The sequence below is a fragment of the Gigantopelta aegis genome, chromosome 3 (genome assembly GCF_016097555.1).
Source record: "Gigantopelta aegis isolate Gae_Host chromosome 3, Gae_host_genome, whole genome shotgun sequence".
Lineage (NCBI taxonomy): Eukaryota > Metazoa > Mollusca > Gastropoda > Neomphalida > Peltospiridae > Gigantopelta > Gigantopelta aegis.
In genome coordinates this window covers 2,347,945-2,369,496 of record NC_054701.1, presented here as the reverse complement: position 1 = coordinate 2,369,496, position 21,552 = coordinate 2,347,945, and the positions used below count along the sequence as shown (strand labels likewise).

At 37.4% G+C, this 21,552-nt stretch overlaps 1 protein-coding gene across 1 annotated transcript in view; it reads left to right on the top strand.

The window, feature by feature from the left end:
* Window positions 1-21,196, top strand: part of LOC121367375 (serine/threonine-protein kinase NLK-like) — a 78,929-nt gene extending 57,733 nt beyond the window's left edge. Inside the window, exons 6-10 of the mRNA XM_041491512.1 lie at window positions 1,822-2,031; window positions 7,795-7,983; window positions 9,746-9,944; window positions 11,128-11,224; window positions 11,647-21,196. Coding sequence (XP_041347446.1) covers window positions 1,822-2,031; window positions 7,795-7,983; window positions 9,746-9,944; window positions 11,128-11,224; window positions 11,647-11,743 — 792 coding nt within the window. The 3' untranslated portion in view covers window positions 11,744-21,196. The remainder of the gene's footprint in view (window positions 1-1,821; window positions 2,032-7,794; window positions 7,984-9,745; window positions 9,945-11,127; window positions 11,225-11,646) is intronic.
* The last annotated feature ends 356 nt before the right edge of the window (window positions 21,197-21,552 follow it).

Here is a 21,552-nt window from a genome sequence, read left to right as displayed (position 1 = left end):
TGTATAAAACAGTGGTATGTGCTGTTCTGTTGTAAGTAGGAATTGTCTAGAGGTATTTTGTTATATTTTACTGAAATACTTACATGTATATACAGCACTTTGAGCAGTGTTGATGCATCTGCCCGAGTTGTGTAAAATAGTGGTATGTACTATCATGTTAGTTGTCAAGTGCATACAGACCTGGGCCCCGGTTTACAAAGTGATCTTAGTGCTAAGTTACACACTTCGGTGATGTTAGCGATTTTTTTTAATACCTTGTTCACAATATTTTTGAATATTGATCTGGGTCCCATATTACAAAGCGATCTTAGTATTAAGATCACCTTAACTGTATATAGTAGTTAGGCACTAAAAGTGATTTCAGCATTAAGATCACCTTAACTGTATATAGTAGTTAGGCACTAAAAGTGATTTCAGCATTAAGATCACCTTAACTGTATATAGTAGTTAGGCACTAAAAGTGATTTCAGCATTAAGATCACCTTAACTGTATATAGTAGTTAGGCACTAAAAGTGATTTCAGCATTAAGATCACCTTAACTGTATATAGTAGTTAGGCACTAAAAGTGATTTCAGCATTAAGATCACTTTGTAAAACTGGCCCTTGAAAGGCATTGTCTGTGTTTTTAATTTCAGGGGTTAGGGGTGTGGTGGGGGTGGGGTTAGGAGTGGGGTGTGGTAGGTTGTATCTCAGTGGTACATGTATAACTCTCACCTGAGGCATGATGGATTGTAGGATAAATTGTCCAGAATGGACCTGTTAAAAACATATCAGCCACGAAAGCTGTAGTATGTGCTCTTATCTATGGATACGTACCTTATATAAGATATCCATTGCTGTTTCCCTAATGCAGGTTTATCTTATCTCTGTAGAATGAGAGTCGATATAACCATATAATATGTTTGATATCAATTAGTCATAGTTTAAAATGTGCTGAGGTGGTGTTAAACAAAAATTCCTTTTTTTTTCCTTTTTGTCCATTGATCGTCACTTGAGCACATAACCACTGAGCCACACTCACATTTTCAACTACCGTAGTTTACAATTGAGTGTAATCATTAATATTGATGTCCTCACATTTTCAACTACCATAGCTTACAAGTCAATGTAATGTTTAATATTGATGTCCTCACATTTTCAACTACCATAGCTTACAAGTCAATGTAATGTTTAATACTGATGTCCTCACATTTTCAACTATCATATTCTGCTATTGAATGTAATTATTAATATTGATGTTCTCACATTTTCAACTACCGTAGTTTACAATTGAGTGTAATCATTAATATTGATGTCCTCACATTTTCAACTACCATAGCTTACAAGTCAATGTAATGTTTAATATTGATGTCCTCACATTTTCAACTACCATAGCTTACAAGTCAATGTAATGTTTAATATTGATGTCCTCACATTTTCAACTACCATAGCTTACAAGTCAATGTAATGTTTAATATTGATGTCCTCACATTTTCAACTACCATAGCTTACAAGTCAATGTAATGTTTAATATTGATGTCCTCACATTTTCAACTACCATAGCTTACAAGTCAATGTAATGTTTAATACTGATGTCCTCACATTTTCAACTACCATAGCTTACAAGTCAGTGTAATGTTTAATATTGATGTCCTCACATTTTCAACTACTGTAGTTTACAATTGAGTTTCTTTAATATTGATGTCCTCACATTTTCAACTATCATATTCTGCTATTGAATATAATTATTAATATTGATGTTCTCACATTTTTAACTATGTAACTGTACTTTGCCATTGTCTGTTTTCTTAACATTGCTAATTGTGTTGATTTGTTTGCAGGTTTGTGACTTTGGCCTAGCACGTATCGACGAGCCTGACGAAGCGATCCACATGACACAGGAAGTGGTGACGCAGTACTACCGGTCGCCAGAGATCCTGATGGGAGCCAAACACTACACCTCCGCCATCGACATCTGGTCTGTCGGCTGCATCTTCGCAGAACTGCTCAGCAGGAGAATACTCTTTCAAGCTCAAAGTCCTATACAGCAGGTGAGGTTTACAAGCATGCAATCAGGTTTACAAGCATGCAATCAGGTTTACAAGCATGCAATCAGGTTTACAAGCATGAGACTCGACCCTTGTCACGGTTTTACAGAACGGTATAAAAGAGCTCTCACTGTGTGTCTGTCTCTCTCTCACTTTTATTCCAGTGTGCTGATTACTCTCGCACGGAATCACGTATATGGAAAAGGCCCCCTGTAAAAGCACTGTATCGATAAGCTCATGCACGAAAACGCACACAAAATCTTGTCAATGGAAAGCGTCCCTAAGACAGTATTATGAATACCACAAGAGCCATACTTTTTTCATTATTCACATAAGGAAACAGATTGTAATTAATGGAATATTGGAACTCAAGTGTTTTTTCCCCTCATAATATTGTATTATTAATACCATTAGAGCCATGCTGTGATCTGCATGTTTGGTATTTCATCATCTCCATATACGCTGCCTGAGACATTGGATACTGCTGCTGTGACTGCTGTCATAGCAACACATCTTTCTTCATATCTTGCTACCACAATTGAACTGAAATTGTTTTAAATATGTATAATCATAAGTCAATTATAACTAATAATTAAGCAATTATAGACCTATATTTAAGATTTTTAGAACACAAATACATGACACAGTTTATCATGAGTAAACAATTTGAACATCATTCAAGGTTATAAAAGTTACTGGTATACTGCCTTATATTAACAGGTTTGAAAAATCCCTTTTATTATTCCAATAAGTTGTACAATATTAAAATTATATGCACTCGTGAAATTGAATAATGGTAAACGACCCCCAAAAGTAGTACATTAATAGAAGACAAAAATTTTGTAATTATTATCTCTAATTGTGCTGACAAGATTTGTCACCATCACAATAGCAGGATCTGATGTCATCCCAGACAATGATTATGAAAAAGAACCAACCAGCCACCTTGTACATGTAGATGTGTTTATTGTCAACACCAAAAACACAACCAACCAACCACAATGTACATGTAGATGTCTTTATTGTCAACACCAAAAACACACATTTCACCCATAATGTCTTCCTAGTCCCTCACATGTTTGTGCTTGTCACCATGGAAACACCAAACTAATTGATTTATGTCCTGTCATGAGCAGTGCATCTTGGGTTCATTGATTCAATCCCAGAGGACAGACTTCCATCTTTCTATTACCGTGTCACATTTATTCAGGCTGACTCTACTTTGTGGCATATTATCACGGCATGTTGGCTTTAGCTTTTCACACACCATTATTTATTTACAAGAACAAAGGATCAACGTCTTTGTTCCCTCCAAATCAGTCATGTAACACTATTGCAGGTTTCATGATTTTTATTATTTGGATTTTGTTTTTAATAATTAATACCTTTGTTTACATATAGATATTTTTTGTGTCTTAGAGTTTTTGTATTGTCTTTCCATACATAGTGTTATTTATAAGGATGTGATGTAGTGTTAAATATAGTATTTTCCTTGTCAATATGATTTACAGTGTATTTTCATACACTGGTGAGGGATCTAGCTCAGTCCGTAGCGTGTGTCATAGGATCGATACACTGGTGAGGGATCTAGCTCAGTCCGTAGCATGTGTCATAGGATCGATACACTGGGAAGGGATCTAGCTCAGTCTGTAGTGTGTGTCATAGGATCGATACACTGGTGGGGGATCTAGCTCAGTCTGTAGCGTGTGTCATAGGATCGATACACTGGTGAGGGATCTAGCTCAGTCCGTAGCGTGTGTCATAGGATCGATACACTGGGGGGGGATCTAGCTCAGTCTGTAGCGTGTGTCATAGGATCGATACACTGGTGGGGGATCTAGCTCAGTCCGTAGCGTGTCATAGGATCGATACACTGGTGGGGGATCTAGCTCAGTCCGTAGCGCGTGTCATAGGATCGATACACTGGTGGGGGATCTAGCTCAGTCCGTAGCATGTGTCATAGGATTGATACACTGGGGAGGGATCTAGCTCAGTCCGTAGCGTGTGTCATAGGATCGATACACTGGGGAGGGATCTAGCTCAGTCCGTAGCGTGTGTCATAGGATCGATACACTGGTGAGGGATCTAGCTCAGTCCGTAGCGTGTGTCATAGGATCGATACACTGGTGGGGGATCTAGCTCAGTCGGTAGCATGCGTCATAGGATTGATACACTGGGGAGGGATCTAGCTCAGTCCGTAGCATGCGTCATAGGATCGATACACTGGTGGGGGATCTAGCTCAGTCCGTAGCGTGTGTCATAGGATCGATACACTGGTGAGGGATCTAGCTCAGTCCGTAGCGTGTGTCATAGGATCGATACACTGGTGAGGGATCTAGCTCAGTCTGTAGCGTGTGTCATAGGATCGATACACTGGGGAGGGATCTAGCTCAGTCTGTAGCGTGTGTCATAGGATTGATACACTGGGGAGGGATCTAGCTCAGTCCGTAGCGTGTGTCATAGGATCGATACACTGGTGGGGGATCTAGCTCAGTCTGTAGCGTGTGTCATAGGATCGATACACTGGTGAGGGATCTAGCTCAGTCCGTAGCGTGTGTCATAGGATCGATACACTGGTGGGGGATCTAGCTCAGTCCGTAGCATGCGTCATAGGATTGATACACTGGGGAGGGATCTAGCTCAGTCGGTAGCATGTGTCATAGGATTGATACACTGGGGAGGGATCTAGCTCAGTCTGTAGCATGTGTCATAGGATTGATACACTGGTGAGGGATCTAGCTCAGTCCGTAGCATGTGTCATAGGATCAATACACTAGGGAGGGATCTAGCTCAGTCGGTGGAGTGTTTGCGTCATAGGATCGATACACTGGGGAGGGATCTAGCTCAGTCTGTAGCGTGTGTCATAGGATCGATACACTGGAGAGGGATCTAGCTCAGTCGGTGGAGTGTTTGTGTCATAGGATCGATACACTGTGGAGGGATCTAGCTCAGTCAGTAGCGTGTGTCATAGGATCGATACACTGGGGAGGGATCTAACTCAGTCGGTAGAGTGTGTCATATGATTGATACACTAGGGAGGGATCTAGCTCAGTCAGTAGAGTGTGTCATATGATTTATACACTAGGGAGGGATCTAGCTCAGTCGGTAGCGTGTGTCATAGGATCGATACACTGGGGAGGGATCTAGCTCAGTTGGTGGAGTGTTTGTGTCATATGATTGATACACTGTGGAGGGATCTAGCTCAGTCGGTAGCGTGTGTCATAGGATCGATACACTGGGGAGGGATCTAGCTCAGTCGGTAGCGTGTGTCATAGGATCGATACACTAGGGAGGGATCTAGCTCAGTCCGTAGCGTGTTTGTGTCATAGAATCGATACACTGGGGAGGGATCTAGCTCAGTCGGTAGCGTGTGTCATAGGATCGATACACTAGGGAGGGATCTAGCTCAGTTGGTGGTGTGTTTGTGTCATAGGATCGATACACTGGGGAGGGATCTAGCTCAGTCGGTAGTGTGTGTCATAGGATTGATACACTGGGGAGGGATCTAGCTCAGTCGGTAGAGTGAGTGTGTCATAGAATCGATACACTGGGGAGGGATCTAGCTCAGTCGGTGGAGTGTTTGTGTCATAGGATCGATACACTGGGGGGGGGGGGGATCTAGCTCAGTCGGTAGTGTGTTTGTGTCATAGGATCGAAACACTAGGGAGGGATCTAGCTCAGTTGGTAGAGTGTTTGTGTCATGGGATCGATACACTAGGGAGGGATCTAGCTCAGTTGGTAGAGTGTTTGTGTCATGGGATCGATACACTAGGGAGGGATCTAGCTCAGTTGGTAGAGTGTTTGTGTCATAGTATCGATACACTGGGGAGGGATCTAGCTCAGTCGGTAGTGTGTTTGTGTCATAGGATCGAAACACTAGGGAGGGATCTAGCTCAGTCAGTAGAGTGTGTCATAGGATCGATACACTGGGGAGGGATCTAGCTCAGTCAGTAGCGTGTTTGTGTCATAGGATCGATACTGGGGAGGGATCTAGCTCAGTCGGTAGAGTGTTTGTGTCATAGGATCGATACACAGGGGAGGGATCTAGCTCAGTCGGTAGAGTGTGTCATAGGATCGATACACTGGGGAGGGATCTAGCTCAGTCGGTAGAGTGTGTCATAGGATCGATACACTGGGGAGGGATCTAGCTCAGTCGGTAGAGTGTGTCATAGGATCGATACACAGGGAAGGGATCTAGCTCAGTCAGTAGAGTGTGTCATAGGATCGATACACTGGGGAGGGATCTAGCTCAGTCAGTAGAGTGTGTCATAGGATTGATACACTGGGGAGGGATCTAGCTCAGTCGGTAGAGTGTGTCATAGGATCGATACACAGGGAAGGGATCTAGCTCAGTCGGTAGAGTGTGTCATAGGATCGATACACAGGGAAGGGATCTAGCTCAGTCCGTAGCGTGTGTCATAGGATCGATACACTGGGGAGGGATCTAGCTCAGTCCGTAGCGTGTGTCATAAGATCGATACACAGGGAAGGGATCTAGCTCAGTCCGTAGCGTGTGTCATAGGATCGATACACTGGGGAGGGATCTAGCTCAGTCCGTAGCGTGTGTCATAGGATCGATACACAGGGAAGGGATCTAGCTCAGTCGGTAGAGTGTGTCATAGGATCGATACACTGGGGAGGGATCTAGCTCAGTCAGTAGAGTGTGTCATAGGATCGATACACAGGGGAGGGATCTAGCTCAGTCGGTAGCGTGTGTCATAGGATCGATACACTGGTGGGGGATCTAGCTCAGTCCGTAGCGTGTGTCATAGGATCGATACACTGGGGAGGGATCTAGCTCAGTCTGTAGAGTGTGTCATAGGATCGATACACTGGGGAGAGATCTAGCTCAGTCTGTAGCGTGTGTCATAGGATCGATACACTGGGGAGGGATCTAGCTCAGTCCGTAGCATGTGTCATAGGATCGATACACAGGGGAGGGATCTAGCTCAGTCGGACTGTTTGCGTCATAGAATCGATACACTGGGGAGGGATCTAGCTCAGTTGGTAGAATGTGTCATAGGATCGATACACTGGGGAGGGATCTAGCTCAGTCGGTGGAGTGTTTGCGTCATATAGAATCGATACACTGGGGAGGGATCTAGCTCAGTCCGTAGCATGTGTCATAGGATCGATACACAGGGGAGGGATCTAGCTCAGTCGGACTGTTTGCGTCATAGAATCGATACACTGGGGAGGGATCTAGCTCATTTGGTAGAATGTGTCATAGAATCGATACACTGGGGAGGGATCTAGCTCAGTCTGTAGATTGTTTGTGTCATAGGATCGAACCAACTCAGTAAACCCATCCTCTGATTGGGTGTTTTCTCTGTCCCGACCAGTTCATCTCAACTGATATATCAAATGTCATGGTATATGCTGTCCTGTCTGTGGGAAAGTGCATATAATATATCAATTACTAAATGACTGACATACAGTAAGTAGCCGATGATTAATAAATCAATGTGCTCTAGTTGTGTCATTAAACAAAACAAATTTTATATGTCCATACATGATGTTATTTAAAGAGTCTTATGTAGCCTATTGGTACCGCTTTCACCTGAGGTGTGATGGGTCCTCCGGGGTTTCCCCCTCCTAACCAGTGCCCCATGACTAGTCAAAGACCATGGTAGATACTGGTTTCCTCTTTGTAAGCTTGTGAAAGAAGTGTGTTCTCTTTTCTCTAAACATGTCAAAATTGTATTACCATACTGTATACATGTACATATAGTGTATGTTACATTTGTTTATGTTGTTTTGTTTCAGTTGGACCTAATCACCGATCTACTAGGGACTCCAGGTATAGAAGACATGCGGACAGCGTGTGAGGGGGCAAAAGCTCACATTCTGCGGCAGCCACACAAGCCCCCCTCTCTAGCTGCCCTGTACACTCTTTCATCTCAGGCAACACATGAAGCTGTACATCTTCTATGCAGAATGCTTGTCTTTGATCCAGTATGTCCTTTAGATATCAGTTCATAGAGATGTGATAAAATACTGTATTCCATAGAGATGTGATAAAATACCATATTATATAGAGATGTGATAAAGGGTGTATACTACCAAATCAAATCCCATAGACGACAATAGTAACATATGTGGCTAAAACTCCTACCTGCAACGTATCAACCGACATAAACGCCACGGATATAAATACTACCACCCCTTACACTTAAAGTGAATCAGAAAAAAATGGGGGTCAAGCTGCTCGTTTCTGAGATAACGGGTAGCGTCTATGACTACCCTAGTTTCGCACAAAATTCGAGTACTGTTTTTTTACAGGTACCCCATACATGTTTCAAGCACAAGGCTACTTGACACATTGGTACTAGATGAAATAAAATTGCACATTTTTTTTACCCAGATGAAACTATTATTTTTTACAACCAACACACTCACATTTATAACCAATCACAGGACTTGTGGTGTTCACTTCTCTATCAAAAGTTCAGTGCACCTCGAAGTTATTTGGTTTAGTACTACCTAAAATACCGTATTACATAGAGATGTGATAAAATACCGTATTACATAGATATGTGATAAAATACCGTATTACATAGAGATGTGATAAAATACCGTCTTACATAGAAATGTGATAAAATACTGTGTTACGTAGAGATGTGATAAGATACTGTATTACATGTAAATTGACATGTGATAAAGTTCAGTATTATATATATAGTAAGAGATGTTGCTTGGTATAGAGCTGTATTACAATTCCGTATTGTATGTCTGAGGAAAGTGTTATTGTACATACATGTATAAACACTATATGCCCTAGTAGATGTGAAATGATCAGAACTGTACATGTAAGCTCCCATTATTAATATATGCTAGGCAAAAAATAACACAGCAATTAACAGCTAATTTTAATTATCATATTATCAAGCATTTTCAAAGTGTAACCAGAAAGAACATTTGTTCTGTGTGATCCACCTGATATTAAAAGTTCTAGCTAATAATAATCATATTACCATTCCACAACATAAATATTAAATCCTTTTATATATCCATTTTATATATCCATATTCAGGCATCGAAATAAGTCGAGAACGATCGTTCAGGTTACTGGGAGGTTACCACATATTAGAGAAGTCGAGAATGGTGTTTCGTTCTTGACAAAAATTTCAACGTAACGGTAGTTTCGTTTCCGATCGTAAACCAGGCAATGCATTCAGGACTTCTGCGTTTCATTATCTCGTCAGGAATTGCATCGATGTTCGCGCGCAAGTCACTCCGCGTTTAAGCAGCGTCCACTAGATGAATTTACGTCCGCGTTTTGTTTTTTCGTACAAAATTGCACCGATGTTCGTGCGCACTTGTGGAATTGCAAAGCAAATTTTGGCAATCCACGTTTAAGCAGCGCCCACTAGATAAATTTACTTCCGGATTTTGTTTCTCGTACCGATGTTCGTGCGCACCGTTACAATTTCAGAATGACCGCGTGGTAGTAACAGGAATTCAACTCTAACTTTCATATAGTTGTGGAAACCTATAGGTTACCAGGTTATATTTTGTGGTAACCTGTAAATGGGTTGCCAGACACAATGCTTATTTCGATGCCTGCATATTGTCAGGTTTCTTGCTTGGATCAGTATAGGAGTAACAAAATGAATACAGTTTATTCACTCTCCATTCTTTAACAATAATGGTGGTGGTAAGAACTCGCCTGGGAAATGTATGTTGAAGAGTATAATGTTGTTGTTGTTGGTTTCAGGATAAACGTATAACAGCCAGCGATGCACTAACCCACCCATACCTGGATGAAGGTCGGCTACGTTACCACTCCTGTATGTGTAAATGTTGCTTCAACACCACCAGTGGGCGCCACTACACCAACGACTTCGAACCGGCCAGCACGCAGCCTTTCAGTTACAAGTTTGAAGACGAGTTAACTTCAGTTTCTAAAGTCAAGGGTAAGAAAGCTTTGTGTTCTATAGTCATTCAAGAGAGTTAACTTCAGTTTGTAAAGTCAAGGGTAAGAAAGCTTTGTGTTCTGTAGTCATTAAAGATGAGTTAACTTCAGTTTGTAAAGTTAAGGGTAAGAAAGCTTTGTGTTCTATAGTCATTGAAGATGAGTTAACTTCAGTTTCTAAAGTCAAGGGTAAGAAAGCTTTGTGTTCTATAGTCATTCAAGAGAGTTAACTTCAGTTTGTAAAGTCAAGGGTAAGAAAGCTTTGTGTTCTATAGTCATTGAAGATGAGTTAACTTCAGTTTCTAAAGTCAAGGGTAAGAAAGCTTTGTGTTCTATAGTCATTTGGCTTGTTATTGTGCTCTCAAATGCCATTTTAAAAAATATGTTAGAATGCATGAATAAAACATTTTATTCTTTCTTTTATTCCTTTAGACGTTATATAATGTAAATTTTTAATGTTACTTTTCGCTCATAAATATTGTGTAATATCATTAACCTTATGCACTATTTCAGTATGAAAATATTGTGTAATATCATTAACCTTATGCACTATTTCAATATGAAAATATTGTGTAATATCATTAACCTTATGCACTATTTCAATATGAAAATCTAATGGATTCTTTTGGCTACATTCACCAATGACTAGTGTCATTTCATTGGAAGACATTAACACTTTATCTATTATCTTTCCTTTGTTGTCTTTCTCAGGTTTCTGCTTCTGTACTTTGTAAACACCTTTAAATATCTTAGTACTAATATTTAACAATATGACACCTAAAAATAAGTTTATATGGACAGACCTTAATATGGGCAATTTGCCTGTTGGTCAGTCCCAAAGTGTTATTTTTTTCTCTCCAAAACTAAAGGCCATGGATGCCTTTGTGTTAAACATTGTATAAACTATTACCACACATTTAAGCTGAAAGAGAAAGATGTAATGGCATAATGCAATATGTGTTGTAGGTTCTGAACACAGATACAGTGTTGTTGCTGGTAATCATTCACTCGTATTAATTAATGACCAACTTCATTATTCCATCACTTTTTAACATTATCTTTCACTTAACACACAATCTAATACTTAAAATCTTTTAACGAAACAAATACATGGCTTTATGTATATCATAAAAACACATCAAGATATTGTGTACATGTTTAAATTTGCCTTTCATATTTTTCAGAAAAATTGCACAAATTCATATCAGAACAACAACAAAAGGGTAAAAGAGTTCCACTATGCCTAAATCCAAATTCCATTTCATTCAAAAGTTTCCAAAGGTTTGTATTTTGAAAGTTGATATATATTGTATTATTTGATTGTGAACATGTTTTTAAAGCCTAGTTTTAACAATGTGATTGTGTGTTGACAGAACCAAAAATATTATTTTCCAACTAATCTTTGGAATTTGGCTTTTAATGTGTATTGAAGACTCGCTTACATATCTGTTATTACAGTTACACAAAATATATATTTAAATTGATACAAAATAGCTAACATTATGTGGAATTAATATTAGGCCTCTTGGGGGAAACAAAAATATGTCACTTGTTTTTAAGAATATAAACCGCTTTGCTTATTTACTAAGTATCATTTAATATTGATGAAATATGTAGTCAAGTAAGATTTAATAAATGAATCATTAAAAATGTATAGTATGTTTTTGTTTATTGATAATGTTGATGTTTATATGTATTTTCAGTGTGAAAGGTCGAAAGTCCCGCAGCCAGTCGCATTCACATCACAATTCAAACCTAGCCAGTAAATCCAGGGGGCCAAATCTTCCCTATGGCTGCTAACTGCTTTGACCTTGACCGTGACTCGGATCTTGGTCTTGTATAACATTTCTGTGATCTGCCTTTTGCAGTTCTCCAGTCATAGTTCCACCTGTGGTTCATGTATGGGGCTGAAGAAACAAACCTTGTGATTGGACACTTTACTATTCTCTCAGGTTTATCGCACCTTCTCATTGGACACTGCTTTGAGGTCTCTTGCCTGAAGACTACGATGCTGATCGAAGGTTTTGTGCAGTCTGACAGACAGAGAAAATGATGCTGGTGTGTTTAGACAATGTCATTGGAAGTGTATCTGCATATTGTCGAGATGTACACACCTCCTGATCTGTGAAGAGACTTATGTAGGAAAGGATTAAAGTAAAAACTGAACAGGATAACAATCTGGAAAGGGGTGCTGACTCCTGACATCTGCTGTTAGAGGTGGATCATCTTCTTGTGTCTGTATAGTAGGTAGAAGAGATCATAGGTCAAAAGAAGAAATATGATTGGACAATTGTTCTTTGCAATAGATCCTTGTATCAAGCAATGCCATTGCCTGAGACGGTTTTATTTGATTGACAAGCTCATCTTTTGTTTTTCATGTGAATGTTAACCCAGTTGGTCTGTATTTTCTCTCCGTTCATTGTGTGACTGCATTGTGTTTCTAAAAAGTTGAAAGCTAAATTTAGATTCTGTGACTGCGTATTTCTAAAAAGTTGAAAGCTAAATTTAGATTCCGTGATTGAGTGTTTCTAAAATAAGAAGTTGAAAGGTAAATTTAGATTCCGTGATGAGTGTTTCTAAAAGAATTTGAAATGTAAATTTGGATTCAGTGACTTGGTGCTGCCCGTGAATCCAGCAGGAGGTAAACTACAAATAGATGCATCGTTGTGTCTGTTGTTGGTACTATTTTTATACAGTTGAAATTTTACACGTGTCTTAGTATATGTGTGTACATAGGTTTGTGTATATATATCTCTATATATATATATCTGTATGTGTGTGTGTATGTACGTGTGTCCGAGCATGCTTGGTACAAGTGTGACGATTCTGCTATGATTCCAGCACACCATTGACCACATTTCCCTTTGTGATCTCATCTTTTCTTACTCTACCGTGTAGCCTATTTATTATTTATTTGAGGGTAAACGTGACATTCAGTCACTTGTATTGGCTTATGTTACTTCTGTCCTCTTGGTGTGTGCTGTCAACAACCAATAATATAACAAGACAAGTGCCACACTTAACATGTACACAACCTGTCGAATGGTAAAACATGTTACGTCCATGTCTCTGCATGAACACATGGATACCTGGTTTTCTGGGCTCATAACCCAAGTAAATTCGCTCAAGAGTCTGTTTACAGTTTTTGTTCAAACAGTTTGATTTGTTTTTAACAAACCAAAACTAAGTAAAAAAGAGAAGGCATGTGTCATTTTAAATTGGAAAAAAATATTTTTAAATTTGAACACATTAAAGAGCCACAAAGTAATTTAAAATACATTTTGCTTTTTTTGGCAAGGCTAATAGTAGTGGTACGGTACTTGATATAAATATTGTTTGCTTCCCTTCTGATGTAGCTCCTATAATGGGTAAACATCTTGTATTTTGTTGTTAAATCACTTGTAGAGTAGACTAGTAACTACAACACTGTAACGCATACAGTAAGGTTACACACAGACTTCACTCAAATACCTGACTGTTGTAAACCCTACTTGGGAATTCTTTTATTTAGAAATCATTTACAGCACGGCACCTTTCAGCAGAAATGGGGTTAATTCAACAACGTATCCTAGTCCAGACAGTCCGTGACTTTTCAGATCCGTTTCTGTGGGTATTGTATGGAACAACACGAAGGCAACTATATGCCATGTTTCTCATGTGTACATACTATATAATGTTTGTGATATGTAACAAAACTTCCAGACATTATGAGTAACGGTGCATCTGTAACTATGCACTGTAAACTTTATTATGCCAACATTTTAATTGTGTATATGATCTAACATATGTTTAGTTATCCCGTTCTTTACACAAAGTGTAAAGTGTAATAACTTAGCAGGGGCTTAGTATTCTAAACTTTTTGCAGAAAAAGTTATTCAAGTTTAGTTGTCGGTTATTAACAAGACTGAGATAAAAACAATAAAACATGGTGCATAAGAATAAACAATCAATTTTCTTATTTTCTGACAAATTTCAATTTGGTTAGTAACAATATAATTGTTATTAAATCTCGAGTAGACCAAGTTGCAATTTGGTTAGTAACAATATAATTGTTATTAAATCTCGAGTAGACCAAGATGCAAATGTTGTCAACATCCGTGTTCTACTCCAAACTCACTTTAATATTCTAGCCAACCCGTCTGGCTTACCAATTAAGATTAATTATGAGAAATGACACCAACAGCTTTCTCAGATAATACTCACACAGGGAAAAACTGCCTTCAACTGCTTGTGTTATGATAATGATATTTAAAACGGGGAATTTGTTAAACGAGTCATGTCAGGAGTTTTGTCTACCGTATATCCAAGTTACATGTATTGTCTCTATACACATAGTATTTATTATCCCATTACCTCCTGGACAAATATGTACACCTCAAAATTATAAACATAAAGTTCTGTGTTGTAACTGGGTAGCCATTATGTTAATTGTTAAAACTTTGACTTACATCACAGTAAGGAAATGTATTGATAGTTTTATGAGCATAAAATCAAATGTATAAGTATGTATTTACATTGGAATATACCACATAATTATGTTAATTTTCAAAATAAGCTACAGTCATTGAAAATGGTTCATATTAATTTTTAAATTGAGCTACATAATACATGTATATTCATTAAAAATGGTTCCTATTTCAGCCCAGTCATAAAAAAATACTTTTGTTTGTGTTTGAGTTTTTGTAAGTCGTTAAACTATGTCTCTGATAATGCTTTGTCCATTTCCAAACTCGGTGTTGGCCAAAACATAAGCAAAGACTTAGCTTTAGTCTTCTGCAAAGAAGTAAAATTACAAACAGTTTTAGGATTACGTTTTTTTTGGTTATGATATGGCAGAACAGTTAATGGTGTTCTACTTTGTAAAACCTGTATCTATTGCAGGATGAGCTGGGTATCTAAAACTGTACATTTAATGTTATCAAACTCTGTATATACTTGTAGAAAATTGATGCATTTTGTAAATTATGTTTTAAAACTTTTAAAGCAATTTTTAAATTTTCTTTCCATTTTGAAAGTTTGTTACAACATTGTAAAGCTCAAATTAGTGTAGGATTGGATTCTGTTACTTAAAGATTTCTAATATCGGTGTGATGCTGGCTCATGACGTTGTGGCTATTCAGTTGCAGCACAGTACGCATGGTTGAATAATAAAAAAATGTGCCCAATTAATGAGTTAGGCACAAAAAATCTGCGAGAATGTTTCCATTAGCTGTTGAAATATGTGAATAAGATGTTATTTGTATCATATGTGAATGTGAATATAAAATCTAAAAGTTTTTGTTTGTTTGTAGATTTTGAATGTTCTTTGTGGTGAATGAGAAATGTGCTAAGTCATTTGTATTTTTATATCATGTATATGTGTGAATTGGAGAGCAAATGTTGGTGAATTTGGCCAGTAACATTACTTGGGTTGGACAGAGGCAGCTAAAGCATATGATAAGCAATGGAATATAGTAATAATTTTGTTGATGATATATTTACAGGTCTTGTTACATCATTAAAGTTACAATTTCTACAGCATTTCTTCACAAATAGATAATCACAGTTAAATATTCTGCATTTTGAAACGTACACATCAGGAAGATGTTAAATAATGTTTAAATACAGAATTTGTTTGAATTTGTGTTTACCAATTAGGAGAAAGCACTTACTTAATTTAACCACTTATTATTTTTTCTCTGTTTTGGGTAAAGTATTATTTTGATTTCTAAGAAAAAGGGTCTCAGCTATCTAATTGCAGTCACCAACATGTGCAATGTTTGTGTCGTCTTGGGATTCAAGATCCTGACATAAACCATCTAAAAATGTACGTCTTTGATCGGTTTATGGAACACTGTTATTAGGTAGGACAATTAGAGTCGGTCTCAGAGATCAACCAGCAAGACCACAATAAGTATAGGGCCGAATTTATGAAGCCTGTTTTGTTTTTACACGTCAGTGTTTTTCTTTACGTCAGTGTTTTTCTTTACACGTCAGTGTTTTTCTTTAACCGCAGGTGTTTAAACATTGTAAATGAATGTAGCTTCATGCATGAAAGTCAAAAACAGGCTTTGTAAATTTGGCCTATATTGTTTAAATATCTAGTCTAAAGGGTGGGTTATAAACCTGCTGTCACATTTGGTTTTCTGTTGTTGAGCTGTCGACCAAATGTGGGATGAATAAACTGCCCTGCCTGATCTAGTCAGAACAATATTTAACATGAAGCTCTTCTTATCAATGAATACTGAAATAATTACTTTTTATTTTGGTGCAACAAGCTCATATCAATGGACAATTTCAAGAAATGCTTTTTATTTTTGTGCTACCTTAGAAACAGTTAAACAGTTGTATTTTATTTGAAAAGTATAGTAAATATAAATGGTGATTAAAGTTTCACAGATATAAGTTTCCCTTTATTCATTCATGACTCACTGCTGTGTACAAGAGAAAATGTTTCACTTATTCCTGTTTTACTTGTCTCTGTTCACAAACCCTAAAAAGACTGAGCACTATGAATACAAGTGTATAAAAATGAGCCAAACATCACTTGATGCTTTAATACTGCCAGCGTACGATGACCATTCATAGTCATTGAAATACAAGTCATACTCTTCCTCTCAGCTAATTACAAACATTAGTGAAGGGAGGTAACTCATTTCCAAAGGGAGGTAACTCATGACAGTGTGATTGTGTTTCTTGCAAATTTTTGCCATTCCAGTGAAGTATTACCTGTACATAGTGTGTGTGTGTTGCTGCGTGTTTTGTACAGAGTTGTCTACCTTGTGGTTGTCTGTTGCACTCATGTCTGGACGGATTCCTGCCATATTCATGTACAATTGTTTTATCACTGTATTCACTAGATATTGCTTTTTTTAGCTTGGACTATCTGTAGTAGGCAGTATTCAGTGGGTGTCTTTGGTAATACTTATCCTAAATATTTTTAAATTAGCATCAGTAAATTAGAAGGCATAATTGAACAGATCGAGAAAATGTGTCAAGTGGAAATTTTTATTTTTTTATTTTAGCATTCCAAATAAATATGATTTCCATTTATAATCCTGTGCTGGAAAAAATTTATATTATAAGATGAGGCTTTCTAGATAAACATCAATATTGAAAATATAGACAATGCTTGTATCAACATTGTGAGAAGTTGTATTTGTAGCTTATATATTTTAAAATATATTTGGGGAAGGGTTTTGTTTTTTAATTATTTCTGTTTAGGAAACTCATTCTTTGCAAACTATTTGCTTAAATGTGAATGTAAAGTACAGTATTTAATACATATAATAACATACAGGATGTGAGTGCCATATTTATAAACTCACTCTGTGAGCACCAAAATAAATCTGTTTAAAAATTTATGACAGTAAGAATACATTATTTATAGACTTATAAGTTATTTCTTCTTTGTGTATTAAAAATGTGCTGGACTGAATATTCACATATCTACTGTCTGTTAATAGTGTTAGCCCAAAGATTTACCCTGAATGTCTGCCTAGTGTACATTGTCTGTATGTGTATGTGTTACTTGTAACATGTACGTACATGCAGTCAAGCATCCAATACCAGCAATGTAGTCTTACGTTACTAACATTATACATGCGCTGGTGAGTAAATCATGCAATACACTGTTACTCTTATCTGTGTTATATGTAGCTTGATTTATTAATGTAACAATCATATTGGATTCCAAAAAATTATGTAAAAATAAATACAGGTTAAGAAATGAAAGCAAAAAGTAAACTGTTTTGTCCTTGAGAGGCAGTCTAGGCTGCTGGAACCATGGTTTGATATGGGCATGTTAATGACAATACAAAGTAAAGAAAAGAAAAACACAACTGACTTTTTTTTTTCTACTGTTTGAACTCGGACCCAGGCCATCACTTTAGTAGTGGGTGTGATGATAACCACCAGTCCCACAATCCCTTGCAGTGACAGTAGATGTTCTTTCCCTGACATAAGCTCAACTCCGTTGAAGCTACAAGCAGGTGATGAGTAATAAATGACTGATCTATGCAGGTGTACTTGCTCCGCATGCACCACTGTGATGTTTCGGTCTAAATCTCTCTCACTTACTTGAAGTCTTGTCACACATCCTCAGATCAATGGGAGAATTTTACAAAAGATCCTTTAAAACCCAGTATCACCAAAACTGAACATGTGCCAAACAACCACACCAAGACATGGTTATACACATTTATAGACAACTGAAGAGTCAAACACAGAAATGGGTGTAGACCAGTCCAATCTGAGACATTAGAACTGAAAAACACAAATGGATGTTAAAAAATAAATAATTTTATAGACATTAGAAGAACCAAACACAAACATACTGGTATACAGAAATAAATATTCCAAGACATTAAAACAACCCAAAACAAGATTTAAAAAAAATTTGAGATCAAGAAACTAACTTTCATCCATAAGGTGCTGTACAAACATGTTGTAGAAGAAGCCACCTTTACCACATTAGTATTGCATGCTGTACTTAACAGCACATTGTTTACAATCATACTTTCTTGTTAACTCTTTTGCCCTTAAGTTCCTCTTGTAGATAGCTAGTTTCATTTTGTAGGCCAGGTCGTATGCCAAGGGTAAAAGAGTTAAAACAATTGAAAACGCTACCTCTGTTGTATTTTCCAGTCATATATATATTGTGTAGTATAAATATATTATTATTATTATTATTATTATTATTATAATGTTAAGTATGGATAACTGACAGGCCGGTTGTTCTGCACCTGTGTCTGTGCTTGTACAACATGTTGATATTGGCTTCTGGTTCGGGTTTCAGTCTGGATTTATCTCCCTTACATCTATAGGCTAGTGTACGGATACCACAGTGGTTCTTTTTAAACGATTTCTGTATATTATGTACCTAAGTCAGCTTCATTGGCTACCTAGTACCTTAGCATTTATTGTATCAACAAGAAGTTGTCTTTAAAGTATAAAACAACATCGCTATGTTATGCAGATGAATATTGAATAATATGATCACAAAAATAGTTTTAATAGTTTGAAATAGTGCAAAATTCCCCCCCCCCCCCCAAAAAAAAAAAAAAAGAAGAAGAAAAAAAATAGTTTAATTGTGATACATGTAAAATATTTTTCTAGAATATCAGTAACATTTTCTAAGAAATTCTGGAATATCACTAAGGTTTTTTTCTGGAATATCACAGCAACCTATTTAAAAGCTTTCTAAAAGTACTGGTAATTTTACAGCACAAATCTCTCTAGGTTTGATCTAGAGTCGAGACTACATGTTTTACAAGCACGAGTCGAGGTTTCAACTACTGTTAGGAGTGATGGCTTGGAATAGCTAGGTACATGTTTCTGCTTGAAAATCGTGGTTAGTGTAGTTTGTTTCTCTTCTGCTGCTGCTGCTCCCCAGAAGACGGAGCCCTGTGTACATAGTTGTATCTGAAGGTGCTGGACATTGTAATATAACAGAAAATGGGTCTTTCTCGTTCGTGTTTGCTGTGGAGGCATAATTGTACCACGTGGCTTTGAGTATTTGTATGATACTTGTAGTGATGTAATTTATTCAACATGTATGATAAACAGAAACACTGCACTACACCAACCACTAGAGCTGAAGATTGCTGATACTTAATAAAACACAAAACATATGGAGATATTTTAGACTAATAGTAATTAAAATGTTAAATTTAACAATGACTAACATTGGAAAAGTAAAATCTGTTAATGTTTTGCAACATTTTAAGATATTGTTTTCAAATTTAAAATTGATATATTAAATGTGTCAAATTTAATGTACCAAGACATTTTTTAGCAAAGTAATACGTTACTGATAGCTTTGCTCAGAAAGACAATTGTTTTGCAACATCTAATGAATACTAAGATGTTTTGTACTAACTTGACCAGGTCTGAATGTTGCAGTTAGAAAAGTGTTGTTTCCATTTCACTCTTCTACACAGAACCAATAGTAGGTTGTGTTATAAATCCATGGAGGAATCACTTCTTTTTATTTAGCTATTTCCATACTCTCTTTTGGCCGTAGAAAATCATTCACTTTAAAGACGAGTAAATTTGTTATTCCATTCAAATGTTGAGCAATTCCAAGTTTGACTTTGACACATATTATTTTCGCGGACAATGGAATATATCAGTTATAAAATGATTGTTTGGCAATTATTCGTGTATTTGAAAATGCCACAGACTTTGATAATGAAATGTAAAACAAATTTAAATTAAAATTATAACAAGTATTAGTTGACGTTGTGTTAAGTTAAAAGTCAGGAATGAGGTTTGAAAATTTGCGTAAACTATTTAGGAGTTGTTGAGAAACAAATTCAAGTAACTCATTTCGTTTTTGTGTCACCCGTTATGACGATGTAAATGATGTTCTATAGTTAATATGCTAATGAACCCTGGGTTATGCAAAAGCAGACTTGCGTGGCTGACACGCAAACGAAACTATCGTTCTCCTGATTTCGCTAGGCCTGGAATGTGTAGAATGGCGGGATGATATGTATTAATGTAGTCGGACAACCACAAGAATATCCTCTTTATTTCTGTCATTCCCAGCTGTGACCACCGGCCACCAACCTCGTGCTCGTCAGTGTAACGCCGACAGAATGGAAAATAAAACGTTGGATCATCTTTTTATTTATTACATTCTTGCCCTTTTTTAAGTTTTTCAATCTGCCTCATTTCTTTTCTTTTTTCCAACTCTGTTCCATGTTAAAAATATAGTTTAGACATTTTGTTTGAGTTACTACTTTTAGTTTAAATAAAATGATTTTTTTTTTTTAAAGCTAATACAAATGAACTACATGTGTATTTGTGAAAACGAACCAAGTTTAAAAATACCAATAGGTTGTGGATATGAATTTACTCCCATAATAGTATAATCGAATAAGATTCCAATAATGAATAAGTTAAATACAATGAAAATACATGTCTACATTCGTTGATTACTGACAGGGGTCCCGTTCTACCAAGCGTAAGTGCCGAACTAACGTAATGTGATTTTAGCGCTAAGATCGCTTAGTAAAACGGAGCCACACTAAGGCTGGTGTGTGCGTGTGTGTGTGTGTGTGTGTGTGTGTGTGTGGAGTGTGTGTGTGTGTGGAGTAGCTGGGTCGGTGCGATAAGCTGCGGTTGTTGGTTGGTTGGGTGTTACTTGCAGGGACAGAGTTGTCGTCATTGTTAGATCTCCATGTTCACCATGTCGTCGCTCAATGGCGTTCGTCATCTAGATCTTCTTCATTGTACACATACTTGATTTGCAATAAAATATGAAACATATTGAGCATTGTTCATCTTCTCTTCCACTGGGGACATAGTTTATTTGATGTGGGCACCAGGGCCATGTTCCACGAAGCGATCCTAGTCCTAAGATCACATTAAGTGTATAACTTGAGGTGATCTTAGCGCTAAGATATGCTTCGTGGAACGAGGCCCAGGCGCGTTTGCAGGGCAGGTTTTGTGGGGTCGAAACACCTTCCTGCTTAAGCAAATTTCCCTGGGGATCACACCTATAAACGTCGCTCGTCAGTCTAGACCGGTCTAGTCAGTTTAGATCCGTTTCATCAGTCTACTCAAAGTCTAGACCCGTTTCGTCACAGTATAGAGCCGCCACTGCAAACATTCCTGCAGACAAC